The following is a 19,452-nucleotide window of genomic DNA, read 5'->3' on the forward strand; positions in this document are numbered from 1 at the left end:
CCACTAGAGATTCTCTTGTTAGCACCGGCATTGCTGCGACCTGTGGTACCTTCCATTTGGAAAGAGTAGTCGCACAGGAAGTCTCTGGACTCATTGCTCCTCATCTCTGCTCCGGACCGGGTTGAGCCCTGCCTATCGATAGCTGCCCTGTTGCCCGTCCTGCAGTTACCTGCAGGCAGCCTTGGCGCAGTGTCCATCTCCAGGATGACATGGGAACAGGGGCTGGCAAGATCCACATAATTATTACTTACATGCACATGGAGTCTCTGGACTCACCGCCCCTCAGGTCTGTTAAAGACTGTGTTAAGCCTTGCCTAACGGCTAGTTCACTAAGGGTTGCCGCCTGCGGTTCTCGGAAGGCAGCCTTGGCGCAGTGTCCATGTCCAGGATGGCCGGCAAGAGAAGCGTGCTATGCGGCTCTCGATGCAGTAAGAGAGTGCATCCAGCCATGTTCGAACTCGTCATCAGCAGTACTCCGGGCTTGCTGACATCTGTGGTACCTTCCATATGGAAGGAGTACTGGGCACAGAAAGTCCACGGACACATTGCTCCTTTTCTCCGCTCCGAAATGGGGGAGCCTTACCTGACGTCTAGCTTCCCGATGGTGGTCCATCTGCAGTGTTCTTGCAGGCAGCTTTAACGCGTTTCCTGCTTACAGGATGAGACACGGGCTGGGGCAGCCCAGAGCCGCATTCTATGTGCGCTCGCACTGCTATATGGGATTGACATCCAGTCAGTCAAAGAATATGTCGTCTTGCTTTATCTATCGTTTGAGTAAGTTTTGAACGATTATCTTTAGGTATAAATGGGGTCTAACCCCACCATGCATACATACACGTACATCTACATACACCCACGAGAACAAGAGTACGGTATGGCCACCTGCACACGGGGCAAATTGAATTGTGGATGCGGCGTTTACCACTGGCACCGGCAATCTGCTGCTCAATTTGCCCATAGATGTGCATGGAGATTCCTCTGCTCTATGTGTATTTTATTTGTGGACAGAATGTGCCGAAAATAAAACCGTAGCTTGCTCTATATTAGCCCGGATTCTGGGCGGACGACTTCTATTAAAGTCAATGAAAACTGTCCAATCCATGGGCCTTCCTTAATTAACATTATAAAAGGGCACGTCAAAACAAAACATTTAAAAAATTAAATCTGTAATGCGTATGCCCGACTGCGCCAGCTGGGACATCCACAGTACAGAGAAAGAAAAGAAAAAAAAGACACGCTAGGTCACTAGTCGGGGAAAGAGCCAGTACGGGATTCCACGACCAGAATCTAGCTCTGCCGTGTGCAGGCGGCCAATACAGTTTTGTTTACAGGTGAAAAGGAACAATAAATTTTGCTTACTGTGGATCCAGCTTGTCCAGACAAACATTCAAAGTCTTTAGCAAATTTACACTGTAAAAAGAACAAATAACCAAATCAGAGCACAGGCCACAAATAAAACACTATGAAGAAGGTGTACATCCAACTTACCAGACAGTTGAAGGCAGCAAGGTTTGCAGATCCAGCAAATCGAAATCCTAAAGCTAGACAAGCTCCAGCAATGATGTAAACGTGAGCTTGTCTGCAAGAGATTTTAAAAAGAAAAAAAAAGCAAATTATTAGAAAGGTCGGAAATGGAAACATTGTACTGACGAGGCCCAAACCGGGTTTTCACTGTTAAAGCGAATGCAATGCCTACACTTCACCTCTGCATTGGAGCCTCCAGCCAGAGGATTTGTTGCAGATGTGGCTGAAAATACCAGAAGAAAAAGCGCTACATGCAGTGCTTTTTTTTTCATCTAAAAGCTGTGCGGAAACCGAACAGACTCCATTATAGTCAATGGGGTTTGCCCAGTGCTGTTCAATTCCATCCAGAGATAGAACCATTCAGCTGCAGGGATTCCCCTTTTCTGCTCCCGAATGGAACAGGAAAGCAGAATCCCCGATATAACTGTGAAACCACCCTAATCCATACAAAAACTTTTTTTTATTGCATTTTATTTTTGGATTATATATTGTTATTCCATTTTTGTGCATGGTTATGGGAGCTGTCATTTTCCTTGGCCTGCTTCTCGGAGACGTGAACAGTAGTTTGAGATGTTCACCAACCACACAGGCATGAAAAGCTTTGGTCAGCAAACAGTTTTTTATGGGAGTGTGTTGTGGTCATGCTCTACCACATCACCCATTGTCAATGGTGAATCTTGTGCTATCTGTTCTCAGATTTCTAATAGATTTGTTACATTTTATTGTAAATGGATTCACTTTGATATTTACTTTATTATGAAATCACTAAACTGAGCACGGTTTGCGCACTAATCCTTCTCTGACCACTTCGGTTGCATGGCTATCTGCCATTTGCATGTGATGATTATCGCTCACAATTCGAACGAATTTGAGTGATAATTGTCCAGTGTAAACACAAAAACATAGTTTACTATTCGATCACTATTTGTTATTGCTGATTTTCAGTCAGCATAAAAACCATGGCTGGATTGCGGGCTTCTTGTTCTGTGCAAACGCTCCCCGCTCAGCGCTATACATAGTAGGTGAAGCCCTGCGTAAGAATCCCGCGATCCAGTGGTGAAGTCTGTCAGTGTAAATGTTCTGCACGAGCACTAATGACCTTACGGTCACGTCCGCACTCATGCAGTCGTTTAGACAACTCTCGTCCCGAAAAAAAGGAACATTAGTGTTTTCACATATGCTGTCAAAGAGGCAAGATGTTCATCTCATCCAACTGTAGTAGAGGTGAACAGGTTAAGTAATTAGGGAAGCAATTTCCCCACACAGACATTAAATTAGATTCGGGATCTAATTTTTAAAGGCAACCTAGCAGGAGAAAGTTAAAAAGGACATTTACAGTACCTTAATACGGGATTATCACCCAAATAACCTCTGGAAACAGTGAATTCAGGCAAGTGTCACCCCGTGTACAAGTAACTACAGACGGGGCACTGAGCAGGAAATCACTTATGTGTTGGAGTTGCTTGGTTTTTAGCTCACCTAAAAACCAAGCGACTGTCGGCCCCTGTAAAAAGGAGTCAATCTTTGAGGTATTGCCCGATTACTGTGAATGGAAGAGTGCAGCCGGAAGAGCGTGCTGCTCCACTCCCCCTCTATTCACGGAAAGCCTTCCATTCCTGTGTAAAAGCAACACAGCAAAGTTACCAGTAGCACAAAATAAAATATGCTTTCCCCCTTCTACTTAAGAAAATTGTAGATCAATGTATCAGTTAATTCTTTTTGCTATTAGATTGTAGAGTAAGAAGATACAGCATACTGCTAGTATAAGTAGTGAAGGGGTTAAGTGAAATAATTTCTATATATAGCAGGTAGTAGTATGAGACAAGACAGAAGATAAGATGGTCCCTAAGACCCCCTCTCTTGCATTCCTTCCCAGTGAAACCATAGGGTTTCATTGTATATTATAGTTACACCTTAAAAGGTGTAAGGGCTAATGCCCACGACCGGATTTTTACCGCGGTTCTCGCGGTGGAATCCCGCAAAAATTAGGTTCTATCGAACCTAACCCGCGAATCCCGACACACTGACTTTTACCGCGTATTTCCTCCGCGGGAGACAAATCGCAGCATGCTCTATTTCCCGCGGATTTATGCCGCAGGAGGTCCCCATTAACATAGTATCAACCCTTTCCAATCCAATTTGTACCCTGGTTTTCCTAGGGTACTTACTCTTTTTCTGCTGTTATACAATGGCACTTTCTGCTGGCTTAAGCCAGTGCTGCATGAGCTGACACGTTGGATAGGCTCCGCCAGCAAGGAGACTGGCAATATACAGTAAGAGAACCCCGACGGAGGTCTTCCAACATCAGAGCTGTACAGCCTTAAATCATAATGTCTTTAGACGTCAGACAGTGGATTGGAGAGGGATAATGGAAAGTGTAAAAATGTGCGTTTTTCTGCGATCCCGTTTTGTTTACAACCGCAGTACTCCCGCGGCGGAATTCCGCGACGGCCGTGGGCATGAGCCCTAACTTATGTTAAACATTTTAGTTGTAGCCCATCATGTAGTCTAATTATTCTTGGAGGTAAATATTTTTCCTAAGATGTCATTTATGGTATATAAACCACATGCACCTTTGAATAAATTATAAGTCATTTTAAACCGCAACAGGCTGGTGTGATTTGTATTTCTCCTAGGGGCCCATGCTTCCTACACGAAATTTGATTGTCTTCTCCTTGGTAAACACACAAATTCTTCTTACACTAATACATTATCCTTATTAGAAGTGTGAAAACATATATCTTTTGTGCCAAGATCCGATCACTTGAAGCTTTAGGGCCCACAGCACAAAGCTGCACTACATTTCCTATTCTAAATTTTTCTTAAAAGGAACATTAAACCTTAAAATGAATGATAAAAGTGGCCAGCAGACAATCTGGTCCCCAAAGTTTATCAGTCTGCAGCATTTTCTGATCCCTTCCTGAAACAGTCGTATAGATATGCTGCAGGAGGGTCGATCTCTGCAGACTGGTTGAGGGTCTCCAGAGTTACAGGCACATGAAAGGTAGGAGGAGGGGGGACATTGCTGAGCTCCTCAGACATAGTCAGAAGATTTCGTTATGCATTTTTCAGCTTTGATTGTAATCTACATATACATATACAGTGGGGGGAAAAAAGTATTTAGTCAGATACCAATTGTACAAGTTCTCCCACTTAAAAAGATGAAAGAGGTCTGTAATTGACATCATAGGTAAGACCTCAACTATGAGAGACAACATGAGAAAACACATCCAGAAAATCACATTGTCTGATTTTTAACGAATTTATTTGCAAATTATGGTGGAAAATAAGTATTTGGTCACCTACAAACAAGCAAGATTTCTGGGTCTCACAGACCTGTAACAACTTCTTTAAGATGCTTCTCTGTCCTCCACTCATTACCTGTAGTAATGGCACCTGTTTGAACTTGTTATCAGTATAAAAGACACCTGTCCACAACCTCAAGCAGTCACACTCCAAACTCCACTATGGTGAAGACCAAAGAGCTGTCGAAGGGCACCAGAAACACAATTGTAGCCCTGCACCAGACTGGGAAGACTGCATCTGCAATAGGCAAGCAGCTTGGTGTGAAGAAATCAACTGTGGGAGCAATAATTAGAAAATGGAAGAGATACAAGACCACTGATGATCTCCCTCGATCTGGGGCTCCACGCAAGATCTCACCCTGTGGGGTCAAAATGATCACAAGAACGGTAAGCAAAAATCCCAGAACCACACGGGGGAACCTAGTGAATGACCTGCAGAGATCTGGGACCAACGTAACAAAGGCTACCATCGGTAACACACTACGCCGCCAGGGACTCAGATCCTGCAGTGCCAGACGTGTCACCCTGCTTAAGTTAGTACATGTCCGGGGCCAACTGAAATTTGCTAGAGAGCATTTGGATGATCCAGAAGAGTATTGGGAGAATGTCATATGGTCAGATGAAACCAAAGTAGAACTGTTTGGCAGAAACACAACTCGTCGTGTTTGGAGGCGAAAGAATGCCGAGTTGCATCCAAAGAACACCATAACTACTGTGAAGCATGGGGGTGGCAACATCATGCTTTGGGGCTGTTTCTCTGCAAAGGGACCAGGACGACTGATCTGTATACATGAAAGAATGAATGGGGGCCATGTATCGTGTGATTTTGAGTGCAAACCTCCTTCCGTCAGCAAGGGCACTGAAGATCAAACGTGGCTGGGTCTTTCAGAATGACAATGATGCCGAACACACCGCCAGGGCAACGAAGGAGTGAATTCGTAAGAAGCATTTCAAGGTCCTGGAGTGGCCTAGCCAGTCTCCAGATCTCAACCCTATAAAAAACCTTTGGAGGGAGTTGAAAGTCTGTGTTGCCCAGCGACAGCCCCAAAACATCACTGCTCTTGAGGAGATCTGCACGGAGGGATGAGCCAACATACCAGCAACAGTGTGTGCCAACCTTGTGAGGGACTTAAAGAAAACGTTTGCCCTCGGTCATTGCCAATAAAGGATATATAACAAAGTATTGAGATAAACTTTTGTTATTGACCAAATACTTATTTTCCACCATAATTTGCAAATAAATTAGTTAAAAATCAGACAATGTGATTTTCTGGATGTGTTTTCTCATGTTGTCTCTCATAGTGAGGTCTACCTATGATGTCAATTACAGGCCTTTCTCATCTTTTTAAGTGGGAAAACTTGTACAATTGGTATCTGACCAAATACTTTTTCCCCCACTGTATATATTATTTAAAAATATAGGATGTATGTATATACGTACGTACGTACCACCATAACTCATGAACGCCTGGAGCAATTTCAACCAAACTTGGTACATACGTATATAACTCATCCAATGTAGACAAAATTTGGGGGAAGGGAGTGGGGGGAGATAACACATCCCCACTACTCCTGGAGGAGGAATGCCGGTATTGCACTTGAGCAGATTGTTTTTATTTGACAGTCTTATCTAACACAGACAACCTCCTCCTCATCATACACTAATCTTTTACACAGACCTCCTGCTCTTCAAAAAATATCTTATACAGACAACCTCCTCCTATGCTCCAACTACCACACAGCTTCCCACCAGCAATGAGTCACTATGTAACACACACATAGAAATAAGCCCAGCACCCACTCTTCTGAAAGCAGTCCAAAAGGAAATCTGTGCTGCCCATAGAAACCAATCACAGCACAGCTTTCATTTTACCTCAGCAGTATTAGAAATAGTAACCAATCACAGCACAGCTTTCATTTTACCTCAGCAGTATAACAAGTGAAAGCTGAGCAGTAATTGGTTGCTACTGGCAACAAAAATTACAGGGGAATTCGGTGAGTTTTTGGTTTTTAATTACACCAGTATTACACAGACCTCTTGCTTCTCAGATATTATCATCTTACACAGACAACTTCCTTCCCTTCAAATACTATTATACAGACGACCTCTTCCTCCTCATGCAGTAAGATATTGCACAGACGACCTCTTCCTCCTCATGCAGTAAGATATTGCACAGACAACCTCTTCCTCCTCATGCAGTAAGATATTGCACAGACAACCTCTTCCTCCTCATGCAGTAAGATATTGCACAGACAACCTCTTCCTCCTCATGCAGTAAGATATTGCACAGACAACCTCTTCCTCCTCATGCAGTAAGATATTGCACAGACAACCTCTTCCTCCTCATGCAGTAAGATATTGCACAGACAACCTCTTCCTCCTCATGCAGTAAGATATTGCACAGACAACCTCTTCCTCCTCATGCAGTAAGATATTGCACAGACAACCTCTTCCTCCTCATGCAGTAAGATATTGCACAGACGACCTCTTCCTCCTCATGCAGTAAGATATTGCACAGACGACCTCTTCCTCCTCATGCAGTAAGATATTGCACAGACGACCTTTTCCTCCTCATGCAGTAAGATATTGCACAGACGACCTCTTACTCCTCATGCAGTAAGATATTGCACAGACAACCTCTTCCTCCTCATGCAGTAAGATATTGCACAGACAACCTCTTCCTCCTCATGCAGTAAGATATTGCACAGACGACCTCTTCCTCCTCATGCAGTAAGATATTGCACAGACGACCTCTTCCTCCTCATGCAGTAAGATATTGCACAGACGACCTTTTCCTCCTCATGCAGTAAGATATTGCACAGACGACCTCTTACTCCTCATGCAGTAAGATATTACACCGATGACACACACACACACACACACACACACATTATTTTCGTGTCTAAAAATAAAATACATGGGCAGCGCCGGGTAATCAGCTAGTACTATATAAAAACAGGAACAACGGAGAGGAGGAGATGAAGGCAGATTTTGAATAGCCATAAATATCACTACTACTCACGCCAGAGTCTCCAGGTTCAGGTCCTCAGAGGCAGGTTGTTCTGCAGCATGAAGCGACACACTATTGGCTGTGATGATCTAGAAATGCAAATTAAATTTTACAGTATAATTGTTTAAAGAAAATGTCATCTGAGACAAACTAAACTACAAGATAAATTGCAGCAATGAGTTAATAGCTTCAAGTCTGTAATTTTTAGTTTTAATCTCACTCCTCATTCACTCAGACCTGTTGTGCGATGCAAAAACAGGACTACCGGCAGCCAATTGCGCACGTACAATAATTGAGAGAATTAGTAGTCTCTCTGCATCACATGGCCAGTACACAGGCACACTGCAGGGAAAAGGAAGCAAATATAAAACCTACAACTTGCAGATTTGATATCAGCATCTTTTAAAGGGGTTCTGACATGAATAATGTTTTTATGCTTTAGCAGCCATTGTTCCCTGGTCTGCCTAATGGACCCAGGGAACCCACGGTTTAATGGCTGCTAAAACATAAAAACATAATACTTACCTTGTCTCCTGTTGTTGTCGACATCGGGGGGGGGGGGGGGGGGGGGGGGGGGGTCATCTCCCAGCAGGCGCTGCTCTTCCTCTTCTTCCTCCACGAGCCGCGCTGCTCCGGGATCGCGCACATGCGCAGTGGAGAGGTGCCCTCTGACAGGAGTCAGGACGGGCCGCGTCTCCACCGCGCACGCGCAGAATCTCGGAGTTCATCCAGGACGGACGGGCCGCCCACAGCAAGCACTGCTTGTGACGTGCTTGCTGTGGGCGGCCCGTCCGTTCACCTCGGAAGTGACTGACGGACGGAGCAGAGCCGGACGCGGTCTGCAAGCCACAGAAGAAGATTCCGGCTAGAGGGGACATGCCTGGCGATCGGTCCTGGCCAGGCAAGGTGAGTACAATTTTTTTTTTTTTTAATGTCAGAACCCCTTTAAACTAGTTGCTCATTATGGTAGTTTATGGGGATGGTCAGATGTGACCAATTCTTTAAAGGCCACTCAGGCGTAAACCCATTTTTCTATCTCTACCCCCTTTACCCGATTGTCACACACTGAAGGTCTCCTCTGTACTGCAGCCTTGTTTGATCAGGCACTATTTTTTAGTTTCACTTTTGCATCAATCTCATAATTCATCAGCACAGCCTTAGCTGAGTCTATACCACTGTCGCCTTCTGGGAGTAGGGGGGACAGTTTAATAAGCATTACCTTCTATATTCACCTAACTAAGCTACAGACCATAAGTACACAGTCAGGAGAATGAGCTGTGATCTCCTCTATTATAACTGCGTGACAAGAGCTGTGTAATCTAGAGTGTTTCTGTGGTTGGGATCATGTAATAGTATCACGTAGACTCAGAAATTGACTAATTTGGGACATCATAGCCACAAGTAGTTCTGAGCTAGATCACAAGCACTAGATCTGAGCTTTTCCTCAGATAGCCGTGTAGATCACATTGCTATCTGAGGAAAAAGAAGCCAGGAGTTTAAAATAGAAAGAAATAAACTACCCAAGGTAGCCCACTTATATATACACTAAAAGGGGAATAGCTGCATACTGAGCAATTGAGCGGAAACTTCAAAAAGCCGGGGACCTTCTAGTTGTCGACCTAGTTGAACAGCAGGGCCCACTGAAATCCAAACTGTAAACACCGTCTTCACAGTCCCACTGTACAGAAGGAAGCAGATCGATTCCATATGCCAAAAAAGAAAAGACCCCTTGCGTTCCACAAATGTGTCTGGTCAGAGTTCCATGTTGCCCATTGTTGAAGGACTGCAAGGAGAGGTTCTTGTTTATACCAGTCATATATCCAGCTGCCTACCGCCAGAATGTGGGGTACCAAGAACACTGGCATTGATATCCGTCTAAAGGCCATGTAGTTGACGCGCGGCATGGCCCTGATGCTGCGCATTCTGACACCACCATACTCTGTCGATTGTCTTGTTAGCTGTAGGTGAAAGGGACTTGCGCCAAGAGATCCTTCAGCTCGTCCCAGCAGGCAGGCTTGCGTTAAACGACAGCACCGCTGTTAAAGGGTTAGCAGAAACCATCCCAGGCGAATGCGTGGGAGCTACCGCTACCAGACAGAACGGGAAATTAGACACATGGCTCAAAAATACTATTAGCATCTGCCATCTGAGACTGTGACATGGCCACAGCATCCACTTTCTGCTAGAAACCTATGGGTTTCTGAAGTAGTCTAGCCTTGGAAATGGCGATTTTCTGGGTTGTCAACTTAAAATAAAATCTTGGTATTTGTATAGCGCCAACTTATTACGCAGCGCTTTCAGGTAATTATTACTTAATTACCCCCCACCAAGCTGGGTTCTCAACTAGGGTTGGTTCTTTACCAAAGACACCCAAAAATTTGGTGTTACAGCAAGATCACACAAGTGCGTGAATCTCGCTGGTCCCCTTTCGAGAAAAAAAAAAAAAAAGCGAGAGATGAGCGCTAAGAAGTGAAAGCAGTGTAAGTGGATACTCTTTCATGGTCTGCAAACAATGCTGGAGGACATAGCGCAGGAGGATCACAGAGTGCTACAGTAGTCCTAAACACCAGGAGCGCACTCCCCTATTTTTACTTGCCTACTCTGCCATGTGTCCTCTCTCTGCCGGAAACCATTTTTCATTCACTAATATAATTAACTCTGTGTGTGCTTATTTTAACGTTGTACTATAATGCGGGTGATAAACTCAAGGCAAAAGGCTCAATATTTTAAATTTTGGCATGAACCTCAACCCTTGCTGACCTCACCAAAGTTTAAGAGCCCTGGAACAGAACAGATTTTCTACAATTGATATATAACATACAATAAAAACAATGAGATTTTGAAACTACAGAAAAGTTACGATTGATACAATTTCATTTGTGCATCTGGTTTACTTACTTGAGGCACGTTGTTGTTTACCCAATGTGCATTAGGTAGTATGTCATCCCACAGAATAAGACATCTTGCAAGAGTCTAACGTGAAGTAAAGATATAAAATATATTTCAGAAAGTGGTCTTTTAAAGTGGCACACACGCTAAAATACAGTGACAAATATTAAGGATAGTATCATTCTATGAGCGATTACTATGCTGCTATTTTGAGAAACTATTTTTTTTGTTCGGTGCTTAAAAGGGGTTTTGTCATTAGAATTTTAAACTTTATAATGCCTGCATTCGCGGGCAGCATAGAGTTAGGTATGCTCCCACATCTATATTGTATGGATAATAGAGTTGTATCTCTTACTATATGGCCGTGTATACATGCTGCATCTTTGCCCTGTAATGGCACTGCAGCAGTTCCTGCTCCAGCCAGCAGGGGTCCTCTTACAAGAGTAGTGGCATTGGCTTCTATGTCAGTTCTACTTCTGTCCTTACAGCACTAGTTTTACCCTTTCCCCTACTCTATAATGTGGATTCCAGGATGCTCAGTCAACAGAGCATACGTGGATACTGATTGCTACTGCGCAATCAGCTCTACATTTCCGTGTAAGGCAGTGGATGGATGCATTATGGATGCAGAAGTATAATAGTGTTCAACTGGTCTAAATGTGAAACAAGGAAAACATTCCATACCCTTAATAAAAGGAACTCTGGCTTAACGAAGTCGAGTAGGTACATAGTATCTGGAGCTCGAAGCCAGTCCGCAATCGACCTAAAAACAATAGAAATTCCTAAGTTAGAAAGCTATAGGGGAAAAAAAAAGTTTCATATTAACAAATAAAGCTACGGTGTGTCAAGGAAAATTTTTTAGGGGAAGTGACTGGGGGCTGGGTAGTGTATTTTTTATACTCACCTGTGATCTACTGCTGTCACCCTCCAAAGATCTCATGTGCGCGCTCTCCTATGCACATTTATGGAAGAAGTGTGCGCATGCTACTCTGAAAAGAGTCAGATTTTACAGTGCCATGCCATTTATGGAAGGTGACCGTACAGAATCGCGGGAGAGTATAAAAAATATATATCACCCAGCTCTATAACTAAAGTGAATAATAAAGGGGAAAGAGCACAGCCCTACCTAATCCCCCTATATAAAAGGGAAAGATGGGACAGGCGTGTAAAAGCTATAGTAAAGATATAAGTGTAGGGCTGAAACCCATGGCCAGTAGGTGAATATTAATGTCTGTGGATCTGGAGGATTATAAAACCCAGCTTTATCTGGGCGCATTAATTCACAATTACCAACGGTAGCCTAGTGGCTAATACCTGTACTATAATTTTGACTTCTGCTGACAAAATGGGATATAGGCCTATAGTAATCAGCCTCTAAGGGGCCCTTCACTGGTTTCAGTAATAGTATTGAGCACTTCCCTTAAGCTCCCTGCACACAGGCGAGAAAAATCGCACAAGATTTGTTCCTTGCGAGACGCACAAATTTGATCAAGATTCTTTTGAATGGGGTTATGCACATTAGCGAGGTTTTCCTGCATGACACCACAATGTGATGCTATGCAGGAAACAAATCACAGCATGTTCTATCCTGCTGTGTGCTTTCACATCGCAGCCCCATTTCCTTCAATAGGGCTAGCGACAGCCACCTTCTAGATGCACGCAGTGCAAGCTTTCCCAACAATGGTACAAACTCTGCAATCCCCTGAATCCCCAAAGGGAGTGAGGCTGTTTTCACATGACAACGCCTCACATCCACGGGGAATTCCCATGGTGGGGAGTGTGATATGGGGCTGTCATTCACAAACCCACATCACACTCGCCAGTGTGAAGATAGCCCTGTGGAGGCAGGAAGTTCCTGTCGGCTAACTGCTTCCTCAAACACAGCCTGTAACTTTGGGAGCACAATCTCACCTAACTTTTTAAGCAATTCCACAGGCAGAACAGGCTTACCCAGGGCTTTATTATTAGGCATGGATTGCACTGCTTCTTTCAGTTCTTTGCAAGTTATAGGGAAATCCAATTGGGTCATTTACTCCAATACGTGTATGCATGCACCTGCTCGCTTAGAGCGGCGCTAGCGTGGTAATGCTGAAGTGTTTCACGCCACAAAGTACTCAACGGGTGTGGAATAGACCCGGGACCACAGGGACAGCAGAAACGCCCATTAGCGATACCCTAACCTGCATACAGCGGTGCTGCCCACAGACCAGGCTGTATCTAGCAAGTGGAGTCACATTGGAAAATAATAAAAGGTACCAATACACTTTTCATATCATTGAACATCTACCTGTGTATAAAGTGGGTAGCGTAAAAACTGGTCACAGACTTCCTTTAGGCAAGCTGCACACAAACTGGTCGGATTCCACATGCGGGACAGGCCATGGGTTGGACGGCTTCCATCGACTTCAATGGAAGCCGTCTGTGTGGAGACCGCACGAAAATGGAGAATGCTACAATTTTTCCTCCGCTTGCGGAAACCGCAATTGGTTTCCGTGAGTGTGCAGGAAGAATCGATTTCCCATAGCATTCTATGAACAGCATTTGCTGCAAATCCGCAGTGCGGACGCCAACCCTGGATTTCGCGATGCAAATCAGTTTGTGTGCAAGGTGGCCTCGAGGTGTTAAAGAAAAGTCATCGCCATGATATCACTTTTTTGTAAAGCACAGGATGTAATAAAAGGAATTATATTGTTCACCCCTGTTCGTTATTACCTGTTGTTGGTTTTTAAATAGATCATAGCTAATGCAAGAGTAGCTCCAGGACATGTGACATCCACGTTGATAGTGTCTCCTTCCTGAAGGTAGAGCAAAAAGAAAGAAAAAAGTACACATCTGGGAACATGTCACAGCAGTGTCATGCACCAACGTGACAGAAACAGGTCTTTTATAAGAACAATGCAAAAAAAAAAAAATTACAAAGGGCTCCAACATCCTACATAAGTACAATGGGGGAATTTTATCAACTGAAAAGTCAAATTTTGTCAAAAGCTCATGGTGAACAAAAAATTGCAAGCTTTTCAAATGCATGCCAATTATGCCAGTTTTATAAGAAAGAAAAAAGAAATGTGGCTTATTGAAAGGGGTACATTAGCCCCGATGTGAAGGCTGGCGTAGATTTTTGTTTATATGTATGGACAGCCTAACTTGCCCCCAACATATGAAGAGATGCGTGCCTCTTCAAACATTAGGTGTAGCTTATTCCAGCGGGGATTGTATGAAGACTGATGTATGAAACACCGCTTAATAAAATTTCCTCCAAATGTTAACAAAAAGAAAAATTCAATGTCTTGCCAGAAATGGAAGCAACATACAAATAGATATGATGACCAGTGTAGTGGGAAAAAGATACTGTGCTGTATGTAGGGGATTCAGCCGCTGATGTATTTACATTAAGCTCTATACAATTCTCATAAGAAACACTTAGGCTGAATGTCCACTTGCGTCTTTAATTTGAAGAACCCGCGCAGGATATCCGCAAATCAGAGCTGCCCATAGGGATGCAATAGCATCCACAAACAATTTAAAAGCATGCGGATGCCATTTTCTCCCGTGTGCAGGTAGCACGCTGTGGGAGAAAAATCGCAGCATGCTCCATTTTGGCCGTGGATTTCGTGGGACAACTTCGTTGAAGTAAATGGAAGCAGTTATATCCGCGGCACAGCCACAGCTGTCATTTTGGCTGTACCACGGCAGAGCAGGACATTTAAAAAAGAAAAAAAAAAAAAAAAAAGCACTGCGAATGCATCCGGCACGTCCAGATGCATCAGCCGTGCTGAAGGAAGAAGATCGGGCCGGCGCAGAGAAGATCCGCGCAGGAGCAGGAAACGGTAGGAAAACCTATTTTTCTCCCAATGTCCGTGGGCATGCAGGGATTCCGCCGCAGGATTCAGCAGTGGAATTCATGCGTGCAAGTGGACATTGGGCCTTAATGAAGTCAACATTAATGAAGATGTGTTAAAGCATGGGGCAGTAATCGAACTGCTGTCTGCTATGTAAATTAAAGGAACTTCTGCAGACAGACCATTTAAAAAAAGCAAAATCTGTCTGCAATTCTACTTGTGTGATAAAGGAGACCAATCAAACATTTAGTTACCTTGATCTGATAGCTGGGGGACTTGTGTTTTTCCCGGTTAACGCCCACATGTGAACGCTTGTGTCCTCCTACCATGTATTGGTACAGCTGTTCTGGAACATTCAAGTCCGACATGCCAATCAGATTGCTTCCATGCTGCAACAGAGACGTATAAAGAAGTTAAGACAAGACAAGACAATAACCAAACCTATCAAATACACAACATTCAAACATTAAAAAAGGTTAAGAAATACAAACTTATATTTTTTTTAATTTTTAGAAAAAAATATCTTCGGTATCGCAATGTTCGTAATAAACCCTACTGTAAAAATATTAGGGACGTTATCTTGCATTGTGAATTGAAAACAAAAAAAAAAATCATTCATCTGCCTCCCCCAAAATGCTATAAAAGCAAACAAAAAGACACATGTACCCCAAAATGGTATCAATGAAAACTACAACTCATGTCAGAACAAACAAGATGCCACAGAGCTCACTTGGCAAAAAATATGTAGAGGTTATGGATCTTGGAATGTGGCAATGCAAATACAATATAATTATTTTTCTTTTTTTAAAGTGTTTTTGTTGTGGAAAAGTAGTAACTCGTTAAAAAAAATTACTATATATTTGGTATGGCCTTAACCGTAGTAATCCACACAACAAAAGGTAACCTGTCACTACTGTGTGGTGAACGCTGTGTAAAAACTGAAGAATGTGTTTGTTTTTTTCTTATCCCTCACAAAACTAATTTAATACAGGTTAAACACATTATACATATCCCAAAGTGGTGGCATTAAAAACTACAGCTCATCCTGCAAAAAACATGCAGTTTGGCAATTTCTGTCCTCTGAGGAAGGATCCTGAGAGGCCCGAAAGCTTGCTGTAACATCATGTATTTTTGTTAGCCATTAAAAGGCATCATAGATACAAGATTACTTGGTTTCTCTTACTGAGAACAATCACATTTTGTCCTCTCCTCTGAAATGAGCAGAGCTATACATGCAGCCATCGTTCCATTTAAGCTGATGCCACAGCGGGTGGAAGCAGCAACCCCACAGTGACGAATAGAGGACCCGTGATCTAAAGATTAGTATGTGTCTCAGAAATGAGACCCGCACAAATCAGACTTCTATCCTCTATTCTATGGATAGGTGATAAAAGTTGATTTTGGTGCAACCCTTTTAAAGGAAATCTCCAGGGGGAGCAAGTTTGAGACTAGCTAAAGAAGAAGAATTTTGTATAGAAGCATAGTATTTAACAGAAAAATAATGCTTAATTTCGCGCTGCAGGAATATTGAACACTTATAGCTAGGTTTCCTACTGATAAAGGTTGATCACTGGATTGGGGTACTTTGTGATCAGCTTATTGCTCAGGAATCCACGTACAAGGATTGTAATGAAAACCTATTTTAGCCAATAAATTAAAACCAGGAATCGTAGAATAACTGTAATACTATAAAGTGATAATTACCGTATATACTCGAGTATTAGCCGACCCGAGTATAAACCGAGTCAATACGTTTTACCACAAAAAACTGGGAAAACTTATTGACTCGAGTATAAGCCTAGCTATACTCGAGTATATACCGGGTAAAAAAAAAACCCCCTGCATACTCACCTCCCTGCCTGCGTCTGAGTCTGCGGCAACCTGCGTGAATTCTCCCCGCTGTCATCCCTGCCTGGCTCTGTCATCTCTGTCAAAACCGGCACTCGATCCAATAACAGCGCTTACTTACACAGCGCTGATGGCAGGGGATTTGAAAGAGCAGGGAACTGACAGCGGGGAAAATTCTAAAGTAGCTTGCGATTGGCTGTGAATGATTGAGCGCTGGCTGTGATTGGCTGGCGCTCAATCCAATCACAGCGTTGACAGCGTAGGATGACAGAGCCGAGCAGAGAGGACAGCGGGGGATGACAGCGGGGAGATTTCCAGCAGCTTGCCGCATCCCTGCCGGGAACACAGGAATTCAAGCAGCTTGCCGCTCCATGGTCGGGGACATAGACGCTGGCTGGGAGGCAAGTATGGAGGGGTTTTTTTTTAACCCTTCCCTGACTCGAGTATAAGCCGAGGGGGGCTTTTTCAGCACAAAAAAATGTGGTGAAAAACGAGGCTTATACTAGAGTATATATGGTATGAAGCTTTAGTCACATTCTGCTTACCCCAAGACAGACCATACCCAAGGACAGACCAGCTGCCAATGAATAAGACTCTCGATCTGTGCAGTACTCCATTTCAGGTCCTGGGGGACGACCTAAAAATGAATTTAGATACAAGCAAAAAAATAAATAAAAAATTGAAATATGAATGGAAAAAAAAGAAGAAAAAAAAAAGACTTCACTCGCTGCTTATTTGATTTTGATTGAACAGAATTGAAGAGGATCTAGATTTAAAGAAAAGCGTTAGAGAATCTGGCCATGAATATGAGATGTTCAACTGCAAAGCACTGACAGATTCAGCTGATTTTGGCGAGATTGCCTTTTCAGCGCTGTGCTAAAACACTGTACAACACTCCCATTCATTTCAATGGGGCTGTTCACACAATCAATGTCTGTGATTGGTGCATCCAGCGCTGGCTAAGCCAGCTGACACTCAGCGGGCTTAGCTAATCAGAGCAATCTCTTGTTGGAGGCGGGGATTTCAATCCCCGTCACTAGCTATAGATGCTTTGTTGGCTTGACAAGTGCCCGGCAGCCTGCCTGGAGCTCCGGGGTAACAGCGGCGGGGACCCAGACAGCGCCAGCTAGGTGAGGTTTTTTTTCTTTTTCAGCATCCTTGGCTGAAAATGCATGGCAACGTTGCTGAAACCACAGTAATCGCAGCATTGAAAAACGCTGTGTTTCTGTAAACGTCTGTGTGAGGGAGGCCTAACAAGGGAAGCTGGTGTGTGCAGTGCAGCCACAATCTTAATAATAATCTTTATTTACATAGTGCCAACATATTCTGCTGCACTTACAGGGCAGGGGAACAGAAACAAAACCACAGTTAAATTGTAATAAACTAAGTAAAATGCCTATTGCAAATATGTGCCTCTCCTCTACACTAACACAGCTTCCTGTCTGAAAGTGCTGACTAACTACTCGCTCACCCCCTCCCACCGTGTTCCCGGCAATTTACTTAATATGGCGACCCCCTACTTCAGGAATTTTGAAATGATGATGTTAGCTGCTGGAGAGAGAAACCACTTCAAAGCAATAACCAATCAGCTACAGATCCGTACTTCATGACCTATTAACCATGCCCACTGTCTATAAAACCCCATGCAGCTTAATTAGAATAAAGAAGTTTAATTTAGCTGAACAGCAGGTTTTAGTGTGATTCTTCCGTGCATACTTCTGATCAGGAAGGGGGCAGATATTCATCATTAGGTATATTAGTACCAAACTCTAACAATATGAAGTAATCAATTAATGGAAACAGTAGGTGTGAGTTCTGCTGAAACAAGCTTCCATACTACAAATAATGGGGTAATACAGAAGGTAAAGGGGCTAGAGATGTGCACGGTATGGTGAGGTGGAGAGTAAGGAATGCTATACACAAATTGTGCCAAATAGTGGCCGAATTGGTGTGACTGCAGGGGCAGTTAATTGTGGCTAGCAGGGATTGCAATCAGTAGGACAGGGAGCATGTTACCAGGCAGAGTAAAGAGGGGTTTGGTTTAGATGTGGCATGTCTTCCTGAAGTGGTGCGTTTTTAGAGAACGTCTGAAGTTTCGTCGCGCGTTCTAGAGGACTGGTGTTTCTCTGGAGAAGTCTTTGAGGCTGGAATGGAGGTTCGAGTTAGTGGGCACTTAATCTGATTTTGTTATCGGAGGGTGTGGGCTGGGTGGTGGATTGAGATGAGGGATGCAATGAAGGGCGGCGCAATGCTGTTGAGAGCTTTATGAATGAAGGTAGTAAGTTTGAATTGAATTCTTTATTTGATGGGCAGCCAGTACAATGACTGGCACAGGCCAGAGGCGCTAGAGTAGTGGCTGGACAGGAAGGGGAGCCTGGCTACTGCATTCAGCATGAATTTGGGGAGGGGCGAGTCTGGTGCAGGGGAGGCCGATCAGCATCGAGTTGCAATAATCGAGCTGAGAGTGGATGAGGGCAACAGTGAGCCCTTTTAGCCTGTCCATGGTGAGAAAAGAGCGGATTCCTGCGAAATTCTTGAGGTGCAGGTCACATGTTCAGGCAAGAGATTGGATTGTAGGTAGTAAAGGAGGAATCAGAGTCAAATATAACCTCGTGCTGTCTGGGAGTTGTGGTGGTGCGACACACGAAGATAGACCAGAGGTGGAAAGAGGGATCGTAGCGCAGGTGGTGGGGCGAGCAGAGGAAAGCAATCTGGAGACTTCCTCCTCGGTTGTTGGTTTGAGTACAGAGAGTGAGCAAGAGCTACATGCAGTACTGAAAAGACGAGGGTCAGAGCTAGTCTGGGATTGGGAGGTTATTTCTTGCTGAATGTCATCAATTTTCTTTTTGAAGTAAGCAGACAGCTCTATGCCACTGAGATCAGTCACTGGGGGCTGCAATTTAGGGCTGAGAAGGGAGTAAAAAGTGTCAAAGAGTCACTTAGGGTTGTGAGATGGTGAGGAGACGAGAGAGGTGAAGTAGACTTGTTTGGCGTGGTGGAGGGCTAGTTTACAAGAAGACCTTGTAACTAACAGAA

At 43.8% G+C, this 19,452-nt stretch overlaps 1 protein-coding gene across 2 annotated transcripts in view; it reads right to left on the minus strand.

Moving 5' to 3' along the window:
- ANAPC1 (anaphase promoting complex subunit 1) overlaps positions 1 to 19,452 on the minus strand; it is a 127,032-nt gene that overhangs the window by 36,266 nt on the left and 71,314 nt on the right. For both annotated transcript variants that reach the window (XR_010791192.1, XM_066595992.1), the window contains exons 29-36: positions 16,962 to 17,053; positions 14,823 to 14,957; positions 13,442 to 13,524; positions 11,414 to 11,492; positions 10,739 to 10,813; positions 7,853 to 7,929; positions 1,489 to 1,579; positions 1,360 to 1,410 (exon numbers count right to left, since the gene is read on the minus strand). Coding sequence is in view for 1 of the 2 variants with exons in the window: in XM_066595992.1 (XP_066452089.1) it covers positions 1,360 to 1,410; positions 1,489 to 1,579; positions 7,853 to 7,929; positions 10,739 to 10,813; positions 11,414 to 11,492; positions 13,442 to 13,524; positions 14,823 to 14,957; positions 16,962 to 17,053 (683 nt within the window). In the remaining variant the exon portion in view is untranslated. The remainder of the gene's footprint in view (positions 1 to 1,359; positions 1,411 to 1,488; positions 1,580 to 7,852; positions 7,930 to 10,738; positions 10,814 to 11,413; positions 11,493 to 13,441; positions 13,525 to 14,822; positions 14,958 to 16,961; positions 17,054 to 19,452) is intronic.

This window comes from Eleutherodactylus coqui, chromosome 3 (genome assembly GCF_035609145.1).
Source record: "Eleutherodactylus coqui strain aEleCoq1 chromosome 3, aEleCoq1.hap1, whole genome shotgun sequence".
NCBI classification, from domain to species: domain Eukaryota; kingdom Metazoa; phylum Chordata; class Amphibia; order Anura; family Eleutherodactylidae; genus Eleutherodactylus; species Eleutherodactylus coqui.